At 39.2% G+C, this 24,970-nt stretch overlaps 3 protein-coding genes across 10 annotated transcripts in view; all 3 read left to right on the top strand.

Moving 5' to 3' along the window:
* LOC117293633 (E3 ubiquitin-protein ligase TRIM71-like) overlaps nucleotides 1–5,694 on the top strand; it is a 29,694-nt gene extending 24,000 nt beyond the window's left edge. For all 8 annotated transcript variants that reach the window (XM_033776011.1, XM_033776009.1, XM_033776008.1 and 5 more), the window contains one exon: nucleotides 2,185–5,694. In XM_033776011.1, coding sequence (XP_033631902.1) covers nucleotides 2,210–4,144 — 1,935 coding nt within the window. In that variant the 5' untranslated portion in view covers nucleotides 2,185–2,209 and the 3' untranslated portion in view covers nucleotides 4,145–5,694. The remainder of the gene's footprint in view (nucleotides 1–2,184) is intronic.
* A 1,547-nt stretch (nucleotides 5,695–7,241) lies between these two features.
* Nucleotides 7,242–15,515, top strand: LOC117293643 (tripartite motif-containing protein 2-like). The gene is made up of 3 exons (XM_033776025.1): nucleotides 7,242–7,509; nucleotides 8,100–8,191; nucleotides 12,015–15,515. The coding sequence occupies exon 3, from the start codon at nucleotides 12,033–12,035 to the stop codon at nucleotides 13,959–13,961; it is 1,929 nt and encodes a 642-aa protein (XP_033631916.1). The 5' UTR covers nucleotides 7,242–7,509; nucleotides 8,100–8,191; nucleotides 12,015–12,032; the 3' UTR covers nucleotides 13,962–15,515.
* Nucleotides 15,516–16,952: 1,437 nt separating this feature from the next.
* On the top strand, nucleotides 16,953–24,524 carry LOC117293484 (E3 ubiquitin-protein ligase TRIM71-like). Its single transcript, XM_033775832.1, has 3 exons — nucleotides 16,953–17,328; nucleotides 17,919–18,010; nucleotides 22,565–24,524. Exon 3 carries the CDS (start codon nucleotides 22,590–22,592, stop codon nucleotides 24,522–24,524), a length of 1,935 nt encoding a protein of 644 aa, XP_033631723.1. The 5' UTR covers nucleotides 16,953–17,328; nucleotides 17,919–18,010; nucleotides 22,565–22,589.
* Nucleotides 24,525–24,970: the final 446 nt, after the last annotated feature.

Below are 24,970 nucleotides of genomic sequence, written 5' to 3'. Positions count from 1 at the left end.
ACTAGTTGTATTGGTTTGTGAGGGGCAAATTGACGAATGGTTTAAGATCACTGAGGCATGACAAGGGTGAGTTGAGTGGAACTTGACCAAAGTATCATTTTCAAGATGACTGGTTCAAACCGTTGAATTGTTAACATCCCTGTTTAATATTTAAGTCACAATTCCGTGATGAGGGCCAAATCTAAAATATGGTCGAATGTTCGAGTCAACAATGATTAAACTCAGATACACTGCAGTTGCATAATAGCTGGTCAGTTTGACCCTAATAACAAAAACTCACTGACTCGGGTCAGTGTGGAGTTTGCATCATGCTAAACACTGTGATTGCCCGCTGGGTGTTATTGTTATTCTTGGTGTCAAGTATAAAGAGAACGACAAGGGCAAAATCATTTACAACACACATCGTGTCCATGATGGCATACAAATGCCACCATTCCTTTAAATGTATGCGAGTCGTAAGTCAACTATCGTCGTCAGCGATTCGTCGTTTCTATGATTGCATTTCATTTCATTTTATTTGCCAGCAAACATGAAAAAAACACAAGAATTAAAAAATTGCACATTAACGATTTACAAGAAAAGGCAATACAATGGTTATAAAAAAAAGAATACAAAAATGTACAAAACACTAGCAAATTACTGAGAAACCTAGCCTGGCCGCAACATACAAATGCCACAATTTTTTTAAATGTATGGGAGTCGTAAGTCAACTGTTTACACAATTCTGGGCAGGAACACATAATAAGCCTACCGTACGAAGTAGCCCGAACGTATGACGTCACACTTCGAGGCTCGTAAGTAATGCCGGATACCAGCCTGACCGGATGTTGCCAGATGTACCTTTGACCTCGCAATCATTTCCACTGAGATTCACGGTCAACCACGTACATTATTACATATAAAGAAAGGGTTTGGTTTTTTTTTGTAGAATAAAAAACACAAAATGTCTGTAGATGTACATTAAACTTGCATGGTTTGAAGAAAATGATTGTAGAAAGCTTCCCTTAAGTGTCCTTTTTTGAAAAGAATGAGTTAAACAATGTCGTGTATTACGTGACTCACCTGAAAACATTGCTCTGTGATTTTTACTTTTTTTTCTCTAAAACGACTACTGAAGCTGAAAAACCTCTTCATGTAATTTATAACACTACAAACATCTTCATTCACAGTGAGTATGGAATCAAGTCACGGTCACAAACTTGATCTACAAAAGACATCAAACCCCTTTAATAAAACAACCCTACGACGTACATTGACACAACACTATGCACACACTGAATGCAGACGATCGGAAGTGCAAGCTGACATCACCTCGGACCAATCATGACACATAAACAGCTTACGTCACAGCACGTATATCCATTGTATTTAATGAAATCGCCCGGTCTGCAAAACCTTTGCATGTCTTAAAGACACTGGACACTATTGGTATTGTCAAAAACCGGTCTTCTCACTTGCTGTATCTCAACATATGCATAAAATAACCTGTGACAAATTGAGCTCACTCGGTTACCGAAGTTGCGAGATAATAATGAAAGAAAAAAAATAACACACTTGTAACATAAAGTTGTGTGCTTTCAGATGCTTGATTTCGAGACCTCAAGTTCTAAGTCTGTGGTCTCAAAATCATATTCGTGGACAATTACTTTTGTTTCTCGAGAAGTATTCCACTTCAGAGGGAGCCGTTTCTCACAATGTACTCTCCCTTTACTCATTGCCAAAGTAAGATTTTATGCTAATAATTATTTTAAGTAATTACCAATAGTGTCCACTGCCTTTAATCACAGGGAACCAGTCTATGTATCTTTTTGCAATTACTCGGTACGTGTGCTGTAGGCGTTAAATGAGGTGCATGCTGGTCTAGCTACAGCGATCAAGTTTGATACCTAGCTAGACCAGCATGCACTTCAGTCAACCGTTAGCGCTTGCGCATTGGGCAATTGCGAAAAGGTCAATGTCAGAACTAACACAGTAAATGTGCTGCCACCTAGCGTCTACAAGTCTACATTATTGTTCAGGCTGATCGGAGTACCCTTTGTAAAATGAAAATGGCCTTGCTAAACATTGTGATTGCCGGCTGGGCGTTAGTGTTATTCTTGGTTTAAAGTATAAAAGAGAACAATTAAGAACCTTATTGTTAATATTCTACTCATGTCCGAACACGTCCTTGTTTTATTTCATCAGGTAACAGGAGCCCATTCTCATCAAGATGGCTGAAGCTGCTTTACACACTGAGACCACTTGCAAGATTAGACATGTACACATCGAATGCCCAATCTGCCTGAGTCGGTTCACCGATCCGAAAATCCTGGACTGTCTTCACAGCTTCTGCTTAAAATGTCTTCAGGAACTTATAGACAAACAGGATCCGAAGACGGATCTTATTATTTGCCCAATGTGTAAAAAGCAAACATCAATCCCAGATGAAGGACTGTCGGATCTTCTTAGCTGCTTTTTCTTGAGCTCGCTTATTGATGACGTCATTAATCTTGAAGGTTCGAAAGAGGACATTAACTCTCCTGTCTCGACTTGCGAAGGATGCGACGAAGGTCTTGAAGCCGTCTCACGGTGTGTTGATTGTGATGCAAATTTTTGCAAAACATGTCTGGATAACCACGCGAAGCTAAAAGTCATCAGGCATCATCAAATAGTTGATGCGGTCAGCGCGTCAACTGAGCGACCCAAAGACAAGGACAAAACTGAAGCACAAAAGTGCCGGAAACACACTGACCAGGATCTGCGTTTCTATTGCGACACGTGTGAATTACTTGCATGCCCTGTTTGTGCGGTGTTCGATCACCGAGCGTCAAACCACAATCTCTGTGAAATCAATGATTCCATTCGATCTTATCGTCGAGCTGTTGATGAAACCTTGCAGAAGTTTGATGAGTGTCGCAAACAATTCCAAAAAGTTGATAACTCTATCAAATACTCACAGCAAAGATTACAGCTTATGGTCGACCAGGCTCTTCGAGATATTGTGGCTAAGGAGGAAGAGGAAATCACTAAGATAAGAAACTCATCTCGCCTCCTTCAAGAAACAGTCACCCAAATCGGTCAAGAAAGAGGTGAGGAATTTGAGAGCATACAGAGCAGCAATCACGATAAGATGAGCCGTGCAGAGCAGATCGTAGCTTCAGTCAATGACTTGATGCAACATGCTGATAACTTTGAGCTGCTGGACCTCAAGCCAAAAGTTATGCACAACTTAGACTTCCACAAAGAGCTTCAGTTTCAAACAGTGCAGCATAGCAAGTCATTCATCCGGTTCAAAGGTCATGATATTATCAATGATGCAGATCTCGGTGAAATACTAGAGGAGGAGAAGTGGGAGGTGAAGACAGAGTTTGGTAAATGTGGGGGAGGTGAGGGGGAGTTCAAGTTTGCAAGGGACGTTGCTTGTTTTAGCAATGGTGACATTGTCGTTACTGATACAGCGAGGCGGCTATTATCCACATTTACATCAAAGGGTAGTTACAAATCTGCAGGTGGTCAAAGTGGAACAGAGGACGGTAAACTAATACAACCTTATGGTGTTGCCGTGACCTCTGATGACCTGCTTCTGGTTACTGACGGACAGGATGTAAAGGTTTATGATAGAGAACTGAGATACATTCGTCAGTTCCGACCCTCACAGAATCAAGTTGAGGGGCAGTCAAAGAGTCTACTTCGTGGTATTTCTGTGGACAATAAAGATCGGATTGCAGTGGCTGACTGTAAGAGAAAGGTCATATCTCTGCATAATATGGATGGATCCATCATTTCCACAATACATCATGATGATATAAGTAGCGACTGCTATCTATCTATAAGCAGCAAGGAGCGTCTGATCTTCACAAACTACCAGAAGATGAAACTAGTTTGTGTGGATTTCATGGGAAACGAGGTGTTCAATATCAGCACCTCCATTGACGGTAAGCCTGCCTATCCTAATGGTGTGTGCTGCGACGATGCTGGAGACATCTATGTGTCTGTTTGGTGTGATGGCCTGGGAATCAATGAGATACATCATTACGATACATCAGGTGAGCGCATCGGCTGTGTAGCTCGTGGCATGAACCATCCTCTAGGCATGACGTTTACTCCTACCGGTGACCTCATCGTGGCTGATGTACACTCGGTCAAGGTCTTGGGTCGTTTGTGAGTGTCGATGACGTCATGGTCGAAAACGATGTAATATCGTGGATGACAATTGGAAATTAACAACATCCAATAATAAATAATGACTAACCAAAACCAAGGCATTCTCATCAAGACTAGAATAATCTGTCATTCCAACAAATCCACAGTCAACTATTATTGTAAACGACCAATAACTTAATAAAACAATTGTTTGACTTTCGCTTTACATTGAGTCACTTATGATTTAAATTCCGCTGGGCTGGTTTACCAAACTAAAAGGTGGTATGATGTAAAATCATAACAATAGACCGATTGCACTACAGACGACACGGGTCATTCCATGTCAAATCAACCAAATTTTAGAAAAGGTCCTAACTGACCCTCTTAGATTTTTTTTAAAACTTTGTCAAACTGTTCCACTAAAATGAATACACAACACAAAATTTGTTTCATACTCCATATCGGTTTCGAGATATTGCCTCACGAATTTTGCCCCAACCTCCTGTTTTTAAAGCTCCGCCCAAGCTAGCGCCGCGTCGCGAAAACACGTCGTTGTGCTTTTTCAAACTTTAAGAGCCCATAACTTCAAAACGGTAACAGCTATACGGCTATAAGTTGTTTAAATTTGTGTACCAACTTACTTTTGGCCCTAGATTCATAATCTGGCGTTAAATAGTACATATCTCATCTAATGTTAAAGTTACACGTCGGATATAATTTTTATTACAACCACGCCATGTTTTAAAATAAAAGAACAATTTTACTCGATAAGTGAATATTTAACAACTGATTTACCTGTTGATATCATTTTTCGAAATTTCGATATTTTGCAAAACGTGTAGTTTTACTTCAATTCCGTCGGATGCAGAGGCAATGCTAGGGCGTCACCTACAGACATGACAGTAATTAATGTTGAGTATAATAATATAATGCTACCTATCATCAGCTATTTGTAATAAACAGAAAACTTGCTTACTATTGTAATATCAAGAGCTTGTAAGTTGCTTTTTCTTTGCGCTTTTTTGTTTTGACTTACTATTCAATGTAAATCACTCAATCGGTGATTAATTTTAAGAGAATTTCATTAAAAAACTTGGTTTTGACTTTAAAGTTATAATACTGAAATTAATAGCTGTTTACTCTGTGTTTGGAAGTTGATAGAGTATGGTATTTTCTCTTTTACTGTAAAGTCAAATTATTAAGCATAATGTAGTTATTTGTAAATTGGAAACATTTGTAAGAATCAACGGCAACTGTTTAATTCCCTAAAGCTTTATTCAAATTTTTGGTTTTAGTTTTTAAGAATAAACTATCAAAATAAGTCTTTTCGGGACAAGTTTATTCTTCAATTCTAAAATCTTTCTCGTGGTTTCCAAAAATAATGATCAACATATTTGTTTTCCAACACATAGTGCGCTGAACCATGTATGAGTTCGTTGCATATATCTTGACTATTAGGACAAAAGTAATAGAATAATGGACTTTACTATATTATAAGTAAAATACAAAGGTTCAATTCAATGAAGTATCAACAATATTAAAACAATTTCCTGGGGAAACCAAAAACACAAACCACGAACGTACATTATTGTCTTATTCCCAAGTCTTCCTCAAAAGGATCAACTGCTTCACTATACGTGACCTCTAATCCTAACAGGTCAGAACCCCCCCCCCCGCCCATTTAAAAGGGGGAGGACCAATAAAGTAACATTGCACATAAACAGGATTGATTAAACACACTCAGCCCGTCACCGTCCACCAGTGCCACGAGACACTTGTTTCGATCAAACCAAAATCAAGCGAAGTATAATGGGTTCGGGTATTGTTTCAATCCGAATCGCTTATAGCACTGTGCATAAACAAATCTATTGAACATGCTGTTGAAGAGTTCTTTAAATTAAGTTAAAAGCAACAGCAAAAGGATCCTCTGTTTTTAAAGAACTTTCTTTCCACTTTTTCAATCTTGTCAAATGGGATTCAATGCACACAACGAAAAAACTATTTTATTTCAATGTCATACATGAACGCCATTTTGAGAATAGGTTTCCCGAAAACATCGTAGCGTAAAAAGCAAACCAAACCGGATTAAGTTGTATTATCATAAGTCAAGTGGTTTACACTATTTGATTTATTTGCATATCAACGATATGTTCAATGCACACATAACGTGGAGGTGATGTGGGTACGGAGACTAAAGTCGGAGGGTATATACCACGTGCACGAGATTATTTTTGTCCAACCATTTCTATGGTTTTCCTTGAGCTCTTTATGTATGGGCTTCTGAAGTATCTGCTTTCTTAGCATTGTACCCGCTATAGAAGCTTTAATGTTATGAAAAACATTTTTTAAAGGCAGTGGATACTATTGGTAACTACTCAAATTAATTATTGGCATAAAATCTTACTTGGTGACGAGTAATAGGGAGAGGATGATTGTATAAAACATTGTGAGAAACGGCTCCCTCTGAAGTGCCATAGTTTTAGAGAAAGACGTAATTTTCAACGAATTTGATTTCGAGACCTCAGATTTAGAACTTGAGGTCTCGAAATCAACCATCTAAACGCGCACAACTTCGTGTGACAATGGTGTTTTTTTCTCGCAAGTTTGATGACCGATTGAGCTCAAATTTTCACAGGTTTGTTATTTTATGCTTATGTTGAGATACACCGACTGTGAAGGCTAGTCTTTGACAATTACCAATAGTGTCCACTGCCTTTAACATAAATTTATATTTCCTACCTGAGTGGCATTAGAGGAGGGGTTGATTTAGAAAACAAAACTGAAAGATAACTGCCCCAATTAGCGTGCATGAAGCTAGCATGTTCGGGTCGCACGGTCAATCGGTTCCAATCATTTTGGAACGAAGATGTATAAATATAGCCATACGTTCCAAAATGAGTGTCAATAGTGACAGGAATGACGACAATTCTAGTATGCTGTCGTTTAGCCAGATGTTCAATGTTCAACCAGCCACAGTATTCAATATTAAGGTTAATATTTCGGGTCACATGTCAGACTGAAAACATCAAGTTCAACAAACACATCGGTACGAAATGTCATTGAAATGAGGAAATTCTCATCCAGCGCCCACTTTTGCATTGGTTTCAGCAGGCCACCGTAGAATGCATTGCAACACTATACATGTGGGGGTTTTCCAGTTGTGAGAAATAGCTACCATTGCATTGCGCACGGGATGCCGATCAATACGTTGTATGTACTGTATACAATCACATCGGTGTCGAGTTGGCGAAGAGCTGCACTGCTTTTACGATTTGAACGTTGGTTAACGATCAGAATCCAATACTGTTTGCCGGCAATCGTCCACTTCTGATTCACCAAAGAGGTTCAAGTGTACGCAGTGAGCATTAGTCACATCTACAGCTTGAGGTAGGACTTTACTTGCAGCTTGCGGCACTAGGGTCCATGACCATCTAAGACGTGCTGACAAGTTTCATCATCTTTTATAATTTAGCGGTCGCAGCTTTAGCAAATTTAAACTGTACAGTATGACATCCCCTAAATAGTCTTTATTCATGTATTCATTCATTCATTCATTCATTCTTTCATTCTGTCGTTCTTTCATTTATTTGTCACACCAAGTTTCTCGAGCCAAGAGCTGTCCTTACCCCAGCCCTATGCACAAACACACCAGCCATTGACATGTGAGCAACACATTATGATGTAGCACACACTATCGCAATGGTTGAAATAGGTGCACCTATAATTGTAATACGAACCTTTGTACCATCGAACCATGTCGAACACAATGTGTGGTTAGGGTATGTGGGGTTTTCCCCGTTGTGAGAAACTACTATACTACAACCATGGAGGTAGTCCATGCTACAACGCATACCGGCCGCAAGGCCGTGTGGTTTAAGCCAAACCACGGCCCAATTGCGGAAGTACATCATTTTGTAGGTTGGCGAAGGAAGTGCACTGTTTTTGTTATGTAAACATGAACGTTGTTTATCGTACAGAATCCATTACTGTTGCCGGCAATCTTCCACTTCCCATTCATCAAAGAGGTTCAAGTGTACGCAGTGAGCATTAGTCACATCTACAGCTTGAGGTAGGACTTTACTTGTACTAGGGTAAATTGTGTCTTAATGAACACTTGTGTGTGTATGTACAGTACAATAATCAGTTCACACAAACCTTTTTTGTAAGTATTTTTCAAGATCAACACAAATAATGTCATTAACATATCCTATTAATTAGAAGTCCTCTTATTCATTCATTTGTTGATATATAGTGTCATGTTTGTTTGTTTGTTTGTTTGTTTTTTTGTTTGTTTTGAGCAATATTCAGTTATGAAGTTATCCGTCTGGCAGTGTGCAAGAAAGAATAAAAAACATATAAACAATATCAATAATCAGTTTAATATAAATGTAACCTCCATTTTAAGAACCAGAATTTTTAAAATGTACTCGTGGAAATTATAAATACTAATGACATGCCTTGAATTACACGCATGCCATGACTTAAGTTGTCCCTGGTCATGGCCTTGGTGCCCCTTCATAATATTTGAATAGACTTTTGAGACTTTCCAATGGAAGTGCCCTTTGTGAAATTAAAATGGACTTATACCCTCTCAACGATGAAGCTAAACACTGTGATTGCCCGCTGGGCGTTAGTGTTATTCTTGGTGTAAAGTATAGAGGGAAAAACAAGGGCAAAATCAATAACAACACACAACGTGTCTGTGATGGCCTCCAAATGCCACAATCCAGTAAATGTATGGGAGTCATAAGTCAACTGTTTACAAAATTTTGGGCATTGACACATAATAAGCCTAGCGTATGAAGTAGCCCGAACGTATGACGTCACACTTTGACGTATGACGTGTACCTTTGACCTCGCAATCATTTCACACTGAGATTCGCGGTCAACTCACACCTACATTATACCAAACTAACCGATGTTTTCAAAGTTTGTGTTTTTAGGATCCACACAAAATGTCATTGTCATCAGACCCTATTAGTTAGAAGTCCTCTTGATCATTCATTTGTTTATTAGGTGTTCGGGCAACTCTTTGATATTGTTCATTTTTTTTCTTTTTAGTTTTTATTCTTCCTCTCGATGAAATTGTGCATGCAGGTATACAATGACCAGTAGATAATACAAAAGTTGTTACGTCACGATGACGTCGTCAGTTGTTTAAATATATACTAATCCAAAGTTTATTATTTCAAAAAATCGCAACTCAAGAAGTAAAGCTATTACAACAATAGCTTTGGACACCCAGCAGGGTGGATACTGCTACTGTTACCGATGATACTTAAACTATATAACGACTAAGAAAAGACTAAATTAACAAAACTTTAACGTGTATATTGATAGCATAGCAAGCTAAGCCTTACACTGGGTACCGCACCCAGTCCTATTCAATGTTCCCGCCGAACCATTGAACCGTGTAACTCTTTATACATAACAAGTATAAAGCAGATTTATTCTAATTCGCCCCGGTGTGGCGGTTTCAGTCTTCCGCCGTGTTCAGTTTTCCGGGTGACGTAGCCGGACATTTCAACACGTTGTTCGAACGGTTTTAGCTTTCCGGCGTGTTCAGTTTTCCGGGTGACGAAGCCAGACAAAAATACCGCCGCGAGTACTGTAGTTCAGTGAAATAAAAAAATAACTAAACAAATAAAATAAAATAAAAAACGGTAATAAATACCTCTCTGACGCTCGTTCGGTATAAATGCAGGATAATTTGCTTGGTCTTCACACCAAATTCTCTCATACGATCCACGCGTTCGCCGCTCGTTGTACTCGTGGACGCCGCCATGACAGCTACCGGAGAGTAACACGGATGACTCAATACGGCACTAAACATGGACTACTTTCGCTTGCTGTGCGCAGGCATCGCATGACGTAATGTTACCTTATTTGGTCATTCGGAAAACTGAACACGGCGGAAAGTTGAAACCGCCACACCGGGACTCAACCGAATAGTTCAATATTTTGCAGACTGGCGGTAAAATACTAACCAGACTGCTCAGCACTGGAAATGTAATGGGACATCTTGAATCTTGCCGAGGGTCCAAGCGTCTACAAAACTCTTTCATCTTAGAAACAATGAAACTACCCGTGGGATCCTCCCAATTGTGCAATTTATGAACATATGAAATAATAACTGCAAGCATAGGGAATCACACTGGACTAAACATAAACACTGGTGTTAAATAACTTCCCATTACCCCCCCCCCCCCCCCCCACTTCACTTCTGCCTGAGAACTATATGTTTATATTCTGTAAATAAAGTATAACTTAATTTTTTTAAGTTGTTCCTATATATTTGTTACTATAACTATCTCATGTACGTAACCCCCCTTCTTTTTTCCACAGGTCCCTCATACCTATTGTTAATACCCTCGTACCTTTGATCTTGCTTTTCTCTATTAATTGACCATTGTTAGTTGCATCATGATGCAACTTGTTCTCTAATTTTACCCTTTCATGTTTCCCTGCATTGTTAACGAACAATGCATTTACCACTTTTATGGTCCAGTAATCCATCCTTTCATACGAAACATCCTTTGTCCTCGCCACTTTACTCGTATTGGTTCATAGCCACCAATTGTTTCTGAAATAGAAACTTTGATTGGCTGATATTTTCCCGCTTCTTTCTTTCCCGCTTCTTTCTTCCCTTAATCCCTTTCCCCTCTCTTTTTCTATAAATGGATATGTATTTATTAACTTGTTTTATGCCTCCGAACTATGTTCGGTTTGGATCGAAAACTAAGGCCATCATACCCTATTCATTAAACATATGAAATACCAGATACGTATGTACCAATGGAAGAAGATGCAAAGGTCTTTAATTTTAATATTATGCAATAGGCTACCACTTGATTTATGGAAGCTGGCCATTTAGTGCCTAATAATGATCAATCATTCCGAAAGGCTATAATGAAACTTGCTATTGCCATTCTATTCTTTATGTACACTTTGTTCTAGAGCTTGATGAACGCATGGTGCTGTGACGTGCAATGCCCATAATTCATCGTCAATTATTGATGCCCATGATCTAACTGGTGTTAATTGCTGCCTCATTCTGAAAGTGCGCCATCCCCCCTTATTGGCAAGCTGCTGCTCTCTGTGCGTACAATCTGACAATATTTCAACAATTCTAGGTGTTCTATGGAGATGAGCACGCAAATACACTGCTGCATAAGTCAAAAATGCAGAGGACCATGTATGTATAGAAGTAATTGCCGTCTGTGTTTATTTTTTTCCATATTATAGAACCCCCCTCGTTTACAGCCAGCAAAAATTATGGTGTGTTGACCGCTATGTGTCCTACTATAGGATCACTCTTCTTTATAAGATCACAGCGAAATCCACAAACTCGCTATGAATAATCTTAAAATGTTAAGGTTAGCGGTAGGCCCTCGCCCAATTCGCTACAAACCGATATCAATGGATTAAAGGGAGTTGATGGTTAATTCATATGCTGCATGTTATTCACCATCGGTATGCTTCAAGATCCCGCTGTGCAATCAAAACCCCTACATGCTACTGCACTCCTATGGGTCAAATCATATTTCTCTATATATATATATGAACTACACCTCATTATATTACCGCTTTACTGTCACATACACTCCTCCACGATTTCTTCGGTCCACTCGCTTGAATGTCCCCGAGCAAACAACATTCTAGGTCAGAAGGCTTTCAGTGTGGCTGGGACAATAATTTGGAACAATCTCCGAACTACAATTAGGGAATCTAATACTCTATCTGCTTTTCGTAAAGTCCTTAAGACTCACCTTTTTCCAAGTGAAGTCCTTAAGACTCACCTTTTTCCCTGTTAATTTCTTTCTAGTGCGCTATGATCTGGATGGAATAGCGCCTTATAAATTTGAATTGTTCTGTTATTGTTATGTTAACAGGAGACCATTCTCATCAAGATGGCCGAAGCTGCTTTACACACTGAGACCACTTGCAAGATTAGACATGTACACATTGAATGCCCAATCTGTCTGAGTCGGTTCACCGATCCAAAAATCCTGGACTGTCTTCACAACTTCTGCTTCAATTGTCTTCAGGAACTTACAGACAAACAGGATCCGAAGACGGATCTTATTATTTGCCCAATGTGTAAAAAGGAAACGTCAATCCCAGATGGGGGATTGTCGGATCTTCTTAGCTGCTTTTTCTTGAGCTCACTTATCGATGACGTCATCAATCTCGAAGGTCCGAAGGAGGGCATTAACCCTCCTGTCTCGACTTGTGAAGGATGCGACGAAGGTCTTGAAGCCGTCTCACGGTGTGTTGACTGTGAGGTGAATTATTGCAAGACATGTCTGACAATCCACGCGAAATTAAAAAGTCACAGGCATCATCAAATCGTTAATGCGGTGGGCTCATCAAATGAGCGACCCAAAGCCAAGGACAAAACTGAAGGACCAAAGTGCCGCAAACACACTGACCAAGAACTGCGTTTCTATTGCGATACGTGTGATTTACTTGCATGCCCTGTTTGTGTGGTGTTCGATCACCGAGCGTCCAACCACAATCTCTCTGAAATCAATGATTCCATTCGATCTTATCGTCGAGCTGTTGATGAAGCCTTGCAGAAGTTTGATGAGTGTCGCAAGCAATTCCAAAAAGTGGACGACTCTATCAAACACTCACAGCGTAGATTACAGCTCATGGTCGACCAGGCTCTTCGAGATATTGTGGCTAAGGAGGAAGAGGAAATCACTAAGATAAGAAATGCATCTCGCCACTTTCAAGAAAGAGTCACACAAATCGGTCAAGAAAGAGGTAAGGGATTTGAGAGCATACAGAGCAGCAATCACGATAAGATTAGCCGTGCAGAGCAGATCGTAGCTTCAGTCAATGACTTGATGCAACATGCTGATAACTTTGAGCTGCTGGACCTCAAGCCAAAAGTTATGCACAACTTAGACTTCCACAAAGAGCTTCAGTTTCAAACAGTGCAGCATAGCAAGTCATTCATCGGGTTCAAAGGTCATGATATCGTCACTGATGCAGATCTCGGTGAAATACTAGAGGAAGAGAAGTGGGAGGTGAAGACAGAGTTTGGTAAACATGGGGGAGGTGAGGGGATGTTCAAGTTTGCAAGGGACGTTGCTTGTTTTAGCAATGGTGACATTGTCTTTACTGATACAGCGAGGCGGCTATTATCCACATTTACATCAAAGGGTAGTTACAAATCTACAGGTGTTCAAAGTGGAACAGAGGACGGTAAACTAAAACAACCTTTTGGTGTTACCGTGACCTCTGATGACCTGCTTCTGGTTACTGATGGACAGGATGTAAAGGTTTATGATAGAGAACTGAGATACATTCGTCAGTTCAGACCCTCACAGAATCAAGTCGAGGGGCAGTCAGAGAGTCTACTTCATGGTATTGCTGTGGACAAGAAAGATCGGATTGCAGTGGCTGACTGTAAGGGAAAGGTAATATCTCTGCATAATATGGATGGATTCATCATTTCCACAATATATCATGATGATATTAGTAGCGACTGCTATCTATTTGTAAGCAGCAAGGAGCGTCTGATCTTCACAAACTACCAGAAGATGAAACTAGTTTGTGTGGATTTCATGGGAAACGAGGTGTTCAATATCAGCACCTCCATTGACGGTAAGCCTGCCAAACCCTATGGTGTGTACTGTGACGATGCTGGAGACATCTATGTGTCTGTTTATTGCTGGGGAATCAATGGGATACATCATTACGATGCATCAGGTGAGCACATCGGCTGTGTAGCTCGTGGCTTGTACATTCCTCGAGGCATGGCGTTTACTCCTACCGGTGACCTCATCGTGGCTGATTCGCACTCGGTCAAGGTCTGGGGTCGTTTGTGAGTGTCGATGACGTCATGGTCAAAAACGATGCAATATCGTGGATGACAATTGGAAATTAACAACATCCAATAATAAATAAAGACTAACTAAAACCAAGGCATTCTCATCAAGAATATGAATAATCTGTCATTCCAACAAATCCACAGTCAACTATTATTCTAAACGACCAATAACTTAATAAAACAATTGTTTCTTTACATTTCGCTTTACATTGAGTCACTTATGATTTAAATTCCGCTGGGCTGGTTTACCAAACTAAAAGGTGGTATGATGTAAAATTATAACAGTAGACCGATTGCACTACAGACGGCACGGGTCATTCCATGTCAAATCAACCAAATTTTAGAAAAGGTCCTAACTGACCCTCTTAGATTTTTTTTTAAACTTTGTCAAACTGTTCCACTAAAATGAACACACAACACAAAATTTGTTTCATACTCCATATCGGTTTCGAGATATTGCCTCACGCATTTTGCCCCAACCTCCTGTTTTTAAAGCTCCGCCCAAGCTAGCGCCGCGTCGCGAAAACACGTCGTTGTGCTTTTTCAAACTTTAAGAGCCCATAACTTCAAAACGGTAACAGCTATACGGCTATAAGTTGTTTAAATTTGTGTACCAACTTACTTTTGGCCCTAGATTCATAATCTGGCGTTAAATAGTACATATCTCATCTAATGTTATGCTTCACGTCGGATATAATTTTTATTACAACCACGCCATGTTTTAAAATAAAAGAACAATCTTACTCGATATGTAAATATTTAACAACTGATTTACCTGTTGATATCATTTTTCGAAATTTCGATATTTTGCAAAACGTGTAGTTTTACTTCAATGCCGTCGGATGCAGAGGCAATGCTAGGGCGTCACCTACAGACATGACAGTAATTAATGTTGAGTATAATAATATAATGCTACCTATCATCAGCTATTTGTAATAAACAGAAAACTTGCTTACTATTGTAATATCAAGAGCTTGTAAGTTGCTTTTTCTTTGCGCTTTTTTGTTTTGACTTACTATTCAATGTAAATCACTCAATCGGTGATTAATTTTAAGAGAATTTCATTTAAAAACTTGGTTTTGACTTTAAAGTTATAATACTGAAATTAATAGCTGTTTACTCTGTGTTTGGAAGTTGATAGAGTATGGTATTTTCTCTTTTACTGTAAAGTCAAATCATTAAGCATAATGTAGTTATTTGTAAATTGGAAACATTTGTAAGAATCAACGGCAACTGTTTAATTCCCTAAAGCTTTATTCAAATTTTTGGTTTTAGTTTTTAAGAATAAACTATCAAAATAAGTCTTTTCGGGACAAGTTTATTCTTCAATTCTAAAATCTTTCTCGTGGTTTCCAAAAATAATGATCAACATATTTGTTTTCCAACACATAGTGCGCTGAACCATGTATGAGTTCGTTGCATATATCTTGACTATTAGGACAAAAGTAATAGAATAATGGACTTTACTATATTATAAGTAAAATACAAAGGTTCAATTCAATGAAGTATCAACAATATTAAAACAATTTCCTGGGGAAACCAAAAACACAAACCACGAACGTACATTATTGTCTTATTCCCAAGTCTTCCTCAAAAGGATCAACTGCTTCACTATACGTGACCTCTAATCCTAACAGGTCAGAACCCCCCCCCGCCCATTTAAAAGGGGGAGGACCAATAAAGTAACATTGCACATAAACAGGATTGATTAAACACACTCAGCCCGTCACCGTCCACCAGTGCCACGAGACACTTGTTTCGATCAAACCAAAATCAAGCGAAGTATAATGGGTTCGGGTATTGTTTCAATCCGAATCCCTTATAGCACTGTGCATAAACAAATCTATTGAACATGCTGTTGAAGAGTTCTTTAAATTAAGTTAAAAGCAACAGCAAAAGGATCCTCTGTTTTTAAAGAACTTTCTTTCCACTTTTTCAATCTTGTCAAATGGGATTCAATGCACACAACGAAAAAACTTTTTTATTTCAATGTCATACATGAACGCCATTTTGAGAATAGGTTTCCCGAAAACATCGTAGCGTAAAAAGCAAACCAAACCGGATTAAGTTGTATTATCATAAGTCAAGTGGTTTACACTATTTGATTTATTTGCATATCAACGATATGTTCAATGCACACATAACGTGGAGGTGATGTGGGTACGGAGACTAAAGTCGGAGGGCATATACCACGTGCACGAGATTATTTTTGTCCAACCATTTCTATGGTTTTCCTTGAGCTCTTTATTTATGGGCTTCTGAAGTATCTGCTTTCTTAGCATTGTACCCGCTATAGAAGCTTTTATTTTATGAAAAACATTTTTTAAAGGCAGTGGATACTATTGGTAACTACTCAAATTAATTATTGGCATAAAATCTTACTTGGTGACGAGTAATAGGGAGAGGATGATTGTATAAAACATTGTGAGAAACGGCTCCCTCTGAAGTGCCATAGTTTTAGAGAAAGACGTAATTTTCAACGAATTTGATTTCGAGACCTCAATTTAGAACTTGAGGTCTCGAAATCAACCATCTAAACGCGCACAACTTCGTGTGACAAGGGTGTTTTTTTTCTCGCAAGTTTGATGACCGATTGAGCTCAAATTTTCACAGGTTTGTTATTTTATGCTTATGTTGAGATACACCGATTGTGAAGGCTAGTCTTTGACAATTACCAATAGTGTCCACTGCCTTTAACATAAATTTATATTTCCTACCTGAGTGGCATTAGAGGAGGGGTTGATTTAGAAAACAAAACTGAAAGATAACTGCCCCAATTAGCGTGCATGAAGCTAGCATGTTCGGGTCGCACGGTCAATCGGTTCCAATCATTTTGGAACGAAGATGTATAAATATAGCCATACGTTCCAAAATTAGTGTCAATAGTGACAGGAATGACGACAATTCTAGTATGCTGTCGTTTAGCCAGATGTTCAATGTTCAACCAGCCACAGTATTCAATATTAAGGTTAATATTTCGGGTCACATGTCAGACTGAAAACATCAAGTTCAACAAACACATCGGTACGAAATGTCATTGAAATGAGGAAATTCTCATCCAGCGCCCACTTTTGCATTGGTCTCAGCAGGCCACCGTAGAATGCATTGCAACACTATACATGTGGGGGTTTTCCAGTTGTGAGAAATAGCTACCATTGCATTGCGCACGGGATGCCGATCAATACGTTGTATGTACTGTATACATTCACATCGGTGTCGAGTTGGCGAAGAGCTGCACTGCTTTTACGATTTGAACGTTGGTTAACGATCAGAATCCAATACTGTTTGCCGGCAATCGTCCACTTCTGATTCACCAAAGAGGTTCAAGTGTACGCAGTGAGCACTAGTCACATCTACAGCTTGAGGTAGGACTTTACTTGCACCTTGCGGCACTAGGGTCCATGACCATCTAAGACGTGCTGACAAGTTTCATCATCATTTCTAATTTAGCGGTCGCAGCTTTAGCAAATTTAAACTGTAGTGTATGACATCCCCTAAATAGTCTTTATTCATGTATTCATTCATTCATTCATTCATTCTTTCATTCTGTCGTTCTTTCATTTATTTGTCACACCAAGTTTCTCGAGCCAAGAGCTGTCCTTACCCTAGCCCTATGCACAAACACACCAGCCATTGACATGTGAGCAACACATTATGATGTAGCACACACTATCGCAATGGTTGAAACAGGTGCACCTATAATTGTAATACGAACCTTTGTACCATCGAACCATGTCGAACACAATGTGTGGTTAGGGTATGTGGGGTTTTCCCCGTTGTGAGAAACTACTATACTACAACCATGGAGGTAGTCCATGCTACAACGCATACCGGCCGCAAGGCCGTGTGGTTTAAGCCAAACCATGGCCCAATTGCGGAAGTACATCATTTTGTAGGTTGGCGAAGGAGGTGCACTGTTTTTGTTATGTAAACCTGAACGTTGTTTATCGTACAGAATCCATTACTGTTGCCGGCAATCTTCCACATCCGATTCATCAAAGAGGTTCAAATGTACGCAGTGAGCATTAGTCACATCTACAGCTTGAGGTATGACTTTACTTGCACTAGGGTAAATTGTGTCGTAATGAACACTTGTGTGTGTACGTACAGTACAATAATCAGTTCACACAAACCTTTTTTGAAACTTTTTTTCAAGATCAACACAAATAATGTCAATAACATATCCTATTAACTAGAATTCCTCTTATTCATTCATTTGTTGATATAATAGTGTCATGTTTTTTTTGTGTTTTGGGGTTTTTTTTTTTAACAATATTCAGTTATGAAGTTATCCGTCTGGCAGTGTGCAATAATAAGAATGTAAAACATACAATATCAATACTTCAGTTTAATATAAATGTAACCTCCATTTTAAGAACCAGCATTTTTTAAATGTACTCGTGGAAATTATAAATACTAATTACATGCCTTGAATTACACGCATGCCATGACTTCAGTTGTCCCAGGTCATGGCCTTGGTGCCCCTTCATAATATTTCAATAGACTTTTGAGACTTTCCAAGGGCCCTTAATTAAAATGGCCTTAACCTCTCAACGAAAAAAACTCCAGGCTTGTAATCATAGATAGCATAAATACTAAAACAAGATGGATGCAAAACAAATAAATTAATGACCGGCAGTGGACCAGCCAGTAAAAACTAAAGGAAAACTTCAAAATGTTAGGCTTGAAACAAACAGCTTTAATAACCACGCAAACTGTCGCCTATAACCTTTCATGTACTTAGATTTAAAATGATAGATAAAACGAATTTGCAAGTTTACGAGTTGTATTGGTATGTAAGGGGGAAATTGACGAATCGTTTAAGATCACTGAGGCATGACAAGGGTGAGTTGAGTGGAACTTGACCAAAGTATCAATTTAAAGATGACTGGTTCAAATCGTTGAATTGTTAACATCCGCTTTAATATTTAAGTCACAATTCCGTGGGGGCCAAATCTAAAAACAGTGGGGTCAGTGGGTCGAATGTTCGAGTCAACATTGTGATTGCCCGCTGTGCGTTAGTGTTATTCTTGGTGTAAAGTATAAAGAAAACACATCGTGTCCATGATGGCCTCCAAATGCCACAACTCCTTTAAATGTATGGGAGTCGTAAGTCAACTGTTCTAAAAGTATGGGCATGGGCACATAATAGGCCTAGCGTACGAAGTAGCCTGAACGTATGACGTCACACTTCGGGGCTCGTAAATAACGCCAGATATCAGCCTGACCGGATGTTGCCAGATGTACCTTTGACCTCACAATCATTTCACACTGAGTTTCGCGGTCAACTCACACCTACATTATACCAAATTATATAACACCCAAGCAGATCCTTGCCATTTGATTGGAGGATTGTCCGTCACGTGATTGCAAATAAAAGTACCATTGCACGCTGAGTTACTCACCGTGCTTTTTCGTTCCATCCGAAAAGTACCATTGCACGCTGCCAGCGTGCAATGGCACTTTTCGGATGGAACGAAAAAGCCGAGTAAAAACATCACTGGGTGCGCGTGTCTTTGGTAATGCAGCAGTGTTACTGCAAGGCATATTAGTAAAAATTACTAGCATTCGGCTTCTACAATTAAAAAATGTAGGCCTACGCTTTGTTCGTTTTGAAAGTTGTATCTTTCAATCAAAATGACAAAGATCTACTTGGATGTTATATAAAACAAATAATGAATGTTTTTCATTCGTGCAATGGTGCGAATATGTTCATTCGTTGAAAGCTGGAATCGTCCATTCAACTCGGCTCCGCCTCGTTGAATGGAACATTCCATCTTTCAACTCATGAACATATTCGCACCATTGCACTCATAAACATTCATTATGTGTATACTAACCGATGTTTTCAAAGTTTGTGAAGTTTAGGATCAACACAAATAATGTCAGTGTCAGACCCTATTAGTAAGAAGTCCTCTTGTTCATTCATTTGTTTATTAGGTGTTCGGGCAACTCCAGTAGATAATGACCAGTACATGATACAAAAGTTGTTACGTCACGATGACGTCATCAGTTGTATAAATATACTAATCCAAAGAGTATTATTTAAATCGTAACTCAAAAAGTACAAAAGCTATTACAACAATTCATACCTTATCGGAAAGGTCTTGCAAAGAGCTTTGAACGCTTGACCCCACTTTGACCTTCACTCCAGGTTCAAAACATAAGTTGAAGATTTCAAAAGTTTATAGCCGACGCCTGTAGTATGCGCCTACATACAGCACGAATGAAACAGTAATGAGAATGTCGTCTGTTTACACTGTTGTTGTGACTACGTGCGTATTCACTAAAGTGGCGTGATGCCAAGTTTGTTGTGTGCCGTTTTACGCTGTGCCGATGACCAATGCATATTATAATAGCGCGAGTGGAATACTGAAAAATATAGCGTTTATATCCAAGGTAGTGATATTAGCCGTGCAATATAGTTTTTTTATCACCACTCCATTTTGCAATCTGATGGGAAGATGAGCGCGTACTTGAAAATAACATAATATGGCGGAACTTACGCAACGGAAACGAATGCTTGTTCGGCGTCAAATTGTTTCCTTCTGTTGGCATAATGGTGATGGTGGAGTTAAAGACAAAGTTTCGCTGAGATGGTCACCTACTTCAGTGGTTCGTAAGACTTTTAATTACATGAAAAAATACAAGCAGTTGGGTTGATCAACGGGAATAAAAAAATTTCAGCGGAATGGTTTTGGATCCAGTGACAGACTTCCACTCGCTTTGTTGCATTCCTTATTTCCATGATACACCTTACAGGTAGAAGTAGTACTTAACTCATATGTTTTTAGTCAAAATTCACGAGGGGCTAAGGTTTGCCGTTTCCTCGATTTGCCTTCGTTTTACATTTTTATTAAAAACAAGTGCCCCTTTCAATAGTCTAAAGTTAACAGCCCGCTCGTCTGTAGGAAAATCACTATCTTAAAATAAAGCAAATATCCTTTAATTTAATGCACACACTGTTCTTGACGTAACGACATCTAGACATCAATGTTTCATGCACCGAAACTTGATGAGTATTCAAAGTTTTAAAGCAACAGAACTTTATAATTGTCAACATATGGCATGGCTTATTTTGAAAAATATATTATACAAGCTTCATTGAACGCGATATAATGTACATGTACTTGTGAGTAACCCTAAGTGCAGTTTCGAGATCTGCAGCGAAGATGCTCAAAAGGAAGTCGAACAAAAATATTGCTCTGTATGGTTTATGATTATATTGACCCTTTCTGAAGATAAATTGAACAAAATCTCCCGGCGCCTTGGGGAGCGGTTTAAAGTATCTGGACTTCCGACAAGTTCGAACTGTATGAAATAAAAATTGCCCCATCCTTTAATTTTACAGATAATGACGTGAACAAATTAATATTTGCTTTCGTCTGCTGACAACATTTTTTGTGTAAGTTTACTAAGTACGTACTTCAAATCAAATCTCTCGATAAGAACTTAGCTATGACGTCATAAGTTAAGAAATCTGTTTATAACAAAAGTTCATTGTTTTGAAAAATTCTATCATGCGCAAGATGATTTTCAGCTTGGCTTTTTCTTGTGAATATTCGTTGTATGCATGTTTTTTATAGTTCCCGTTGAACTATGGTGGTAGAAAAAAAAAAATGAAATGTATAAAAGTAATCCGTTTTCATTTTGATTTCTTTGCATTTTGACTAGCTATTAACAAGTTATTCTTTTCAGCGATTCCAACACTGACCCGACGATACCCGAACACTTTAGTGTTTGTTTATGAAAACACAAAATTCTAGTTTATTTGTCATTTTTGTTTTGAACAATATGAAGTTATTAGTCTTGCAGTGTGCATTTATAATATTAAGAATGTAAATGCCTTGAATGACACGCAGGCCATGACAGTGCCCGGTCATGACCTTGGCACTCCTTCAAAACATTCCCATAGACTTTGAAGATTTTCCACTGGAGTACCCTTTGCAAAATGAAAAAGGCCTTGCTAAACATTGTGATTGCCGGCTGGGCGTTGGTGTTATTCTTGGTTTAAAGTTTAAAAGGGGAACAATTTAAGGACATTATTGTTAATAACATACTCATTTGCATCATACAAATACCACAATAAGTCGTGTCAGTCCATTGTTCAAAAATCCTGGGCATGGTCACTTGTTTTTGAGTATCCATACGAACTAGCCTGTCTGACGTCACACTTCGAAAACACTTCGATCAGTGTTCGAGGCACGTGAATAAGCCAAAATACCAGCCTGAACGGATGTTGCCTAATGCACCTTTGACCTCGCATGCATTTCACAGGGAGATTCACAGTTAACTCACACGTACATGTACACATTACATAATGAATAAAACAACGGCGTACATACACTTTGCACACTCGGAAGTACAAGGATCGGAAGTGCAAGCTGACATACTAAATGACCTCGGACCATTGATAATACACTCATATATCCAATGCTATCATGATATATAATGTAATAAATGGGTTTATAAGACCAATGCCTGTCTTTATCCTAGGAGGCAAATTGCCCAGTTATTGTGCTGCCACCTAGCGTTTAAAACTATCCATCATTGTTCACTCCCTGATTGTAAAACGAACACGTCCTTGTTTTATTTCATCAGGTAACAGGAGCCCATTCTCATCAAGATGGCCGAAGCTGCTTTACACACTGAGACCACTTGCAAGATTAGACATGTACACATCGAATGCCCAATCTGCCTGAGTCGGTTCACCGATCCGAAAATACTGGACTGTCTTCACAGCTTCTGCTTCAAATGTCTTCAGGAACTTATAGAAAAACAGGATCCGAAGACGGTTATTATTATTTGCCCAATGTGTAAAAAGGAAACGTCAATCCCAGATGGGGGATTGTCGGATCTTCTTAGCTGCTTTTTCTTAAGCTCACTTATCGATGACGTCATTAATCTTGAAGGTTCGAAGGAGGACATTGACCCTCCTGTCTCAACTTGTGAAGGATGCGACGAAGGTCTTGAAGCCGTCTCACAGTGTGTTGACTGTGAGGTGAATTATTGCAAGACATGTCTGACAATCCACGCAAAATTAAAAAGTCACAGGCATCATCAAATCGTTAATGCTGTCGGCGTGTCAAATGAGCGACCCAAAGAAAAGGACAAAACTGAAGCACAAAAATGCCGGAAACACACTGACCAGGAACTGTGTTTCTATTGCGACACGTGTAAATTACTTGTGTGTCTCAAATGTGCTGTTTTTGATCACCGAGCGTCCAACCACAATCTCTCTGAAATCAAGGATTCCATTCGATCTTATCGTCGAGCTGTTGATGAAGCCTTGCAGAAGTTTGATGAGTGTCGCAAGCAATTCAAAAAAGTGGATGACTCTATCAAGCACTCACAGCGTAGATTACAGCTCATGGTCAACAAGGCTCTTCGAGATATTGTGGCTAAGGAGGAAAAAGAAATCACTAAGATAAGAAATGCATCTCGCCTCCTTCAAGAAAGAGTCACTCAAATCGGTCAAGAAAGAGGTGAAGGATTTGAGAGCATACAGAGCAGCAATCACGATAAGATGAGCCGTGCAGAGCAGATCGTAGCTTCAGTCAATGACTTGATGCAACATGCTGATAACTTTGAGCTGCTGGACCTCAAGCCAAAAGTTATGCACAACTTAGACTTCCACAAAGAGCTTCAGTTTCAAACAGTGCAGCATAGCAAGTCATTCATCGGGTTCAAAGGTCATGATGTCGTCACTGATGCAGATCTCGGTGAAATACTAGAGGAAGAGAAGTGGGAGGTGAAGACAGAGTTTGGTAAAGAAGGGGAAGGTGAGGGGGAGTTCAAGTTGGCAAGGGACGTTGCTTGTTTTAGCAATGGTGACATTGTCGTTACTGATACATACATGTGGCTATTATCCACATTTACATCAAAGGGTAGTTACAAATCTACAGGTGGTCAAAGTGGAACAGAGGACGGTAAACTAATACAACCTTATGGTGTTGCCGTGACCTCTGATGACCTGCTCCTGGTTACTGATGGACAAGATGTAAAGGTTTATGATAGAGAACTGAGATACATTCGTCAGTTCCGACCCTCACAGAATCAAGTTGAGGGGCAGTCAAAGAGTCTACTTCGTGGTATTTCTGTGGACAATAAAGATCGGATTGCAGTGGCTGACTGTAAGAGAAAGGTCATATCTCTGCATAATATGGATGGATCCATCATTTCCACAATACATCATGATGATATAAGTAGCGACTGCTTTCTATCTATAAGAAGCAAGGAGCGTCTGGTATTCACACACTTCGGCAAGATGAATCTAGTTTGTGTGGATTTCTTTGGAAACGAGGTGTTCAATATCAGCACCTCCATTAACGGCAAATCTGTCAAACCTTATGGTGTGTGCTGCGACGATGCTGGAGACATTTTTTTGTCTGTTTATTGCGGTGGCTGGGGAATCAATGAGATACATCATTACGAAGCACCAGGTGAGCACATCGGCTGTGTAGCTCGTGGCTTGTACGCACCTCTAGACATGACGTTTACTCCTACCGGTGACCTCATCGTGGCTGATCGTCACTCGGTCAAGGTCTTGCATCGTCTGTGAATGTCGATGACGTCATGGTCGAAAATGATACAATAATGTCAAATGTGGATGACAATTGGAAATTAACAACATCCAATAATAATAGTGACTAACCAAAACCAAGGCATTCTCATCAAGAATATTAAAAGATAATCATCCTCGGCTCAAGCATGAATCACTGAACAATGCCACAGTTTTGTTATGCGCTTGTGTACATTTTATGGAATGGGCGCAATATAAATGAATAAATTATTATTTATTTAATTAATATGAATAATCTGTCATTCCAACAAATCCACGGTGAACTACTATTCTAAACGTACCAATAACCTTATTATAAAATGTTTGATTTTCGCTTTACTTTGAGTCACTTATGATTTTATCTCTGCTGGGCTGGTTTACCAAACTTAAAGGTGGTATGATGTAAAATCATAACAATAGACCGATTGCACTACAGACGTCACGTG

The sequence above is a fragment of the Asterias rubens genome, chromosome 8, assembly GCF_902459465.1.
Source record: "Asterias rubens chromosome 8, eAstRub1.3, whole genome shotgun sequence".
NCBI lineage: Eukaryota > Metazoa > Echinodermata > Asteroidea > Forcipulatida > Asteriidae > Asterias > Asterias rubens.
The sequence above is the reverse complement of the archived record's forward strand: the minus strand, read 5'-3'. Positions and strand labels throughout refer to the sequence as shown.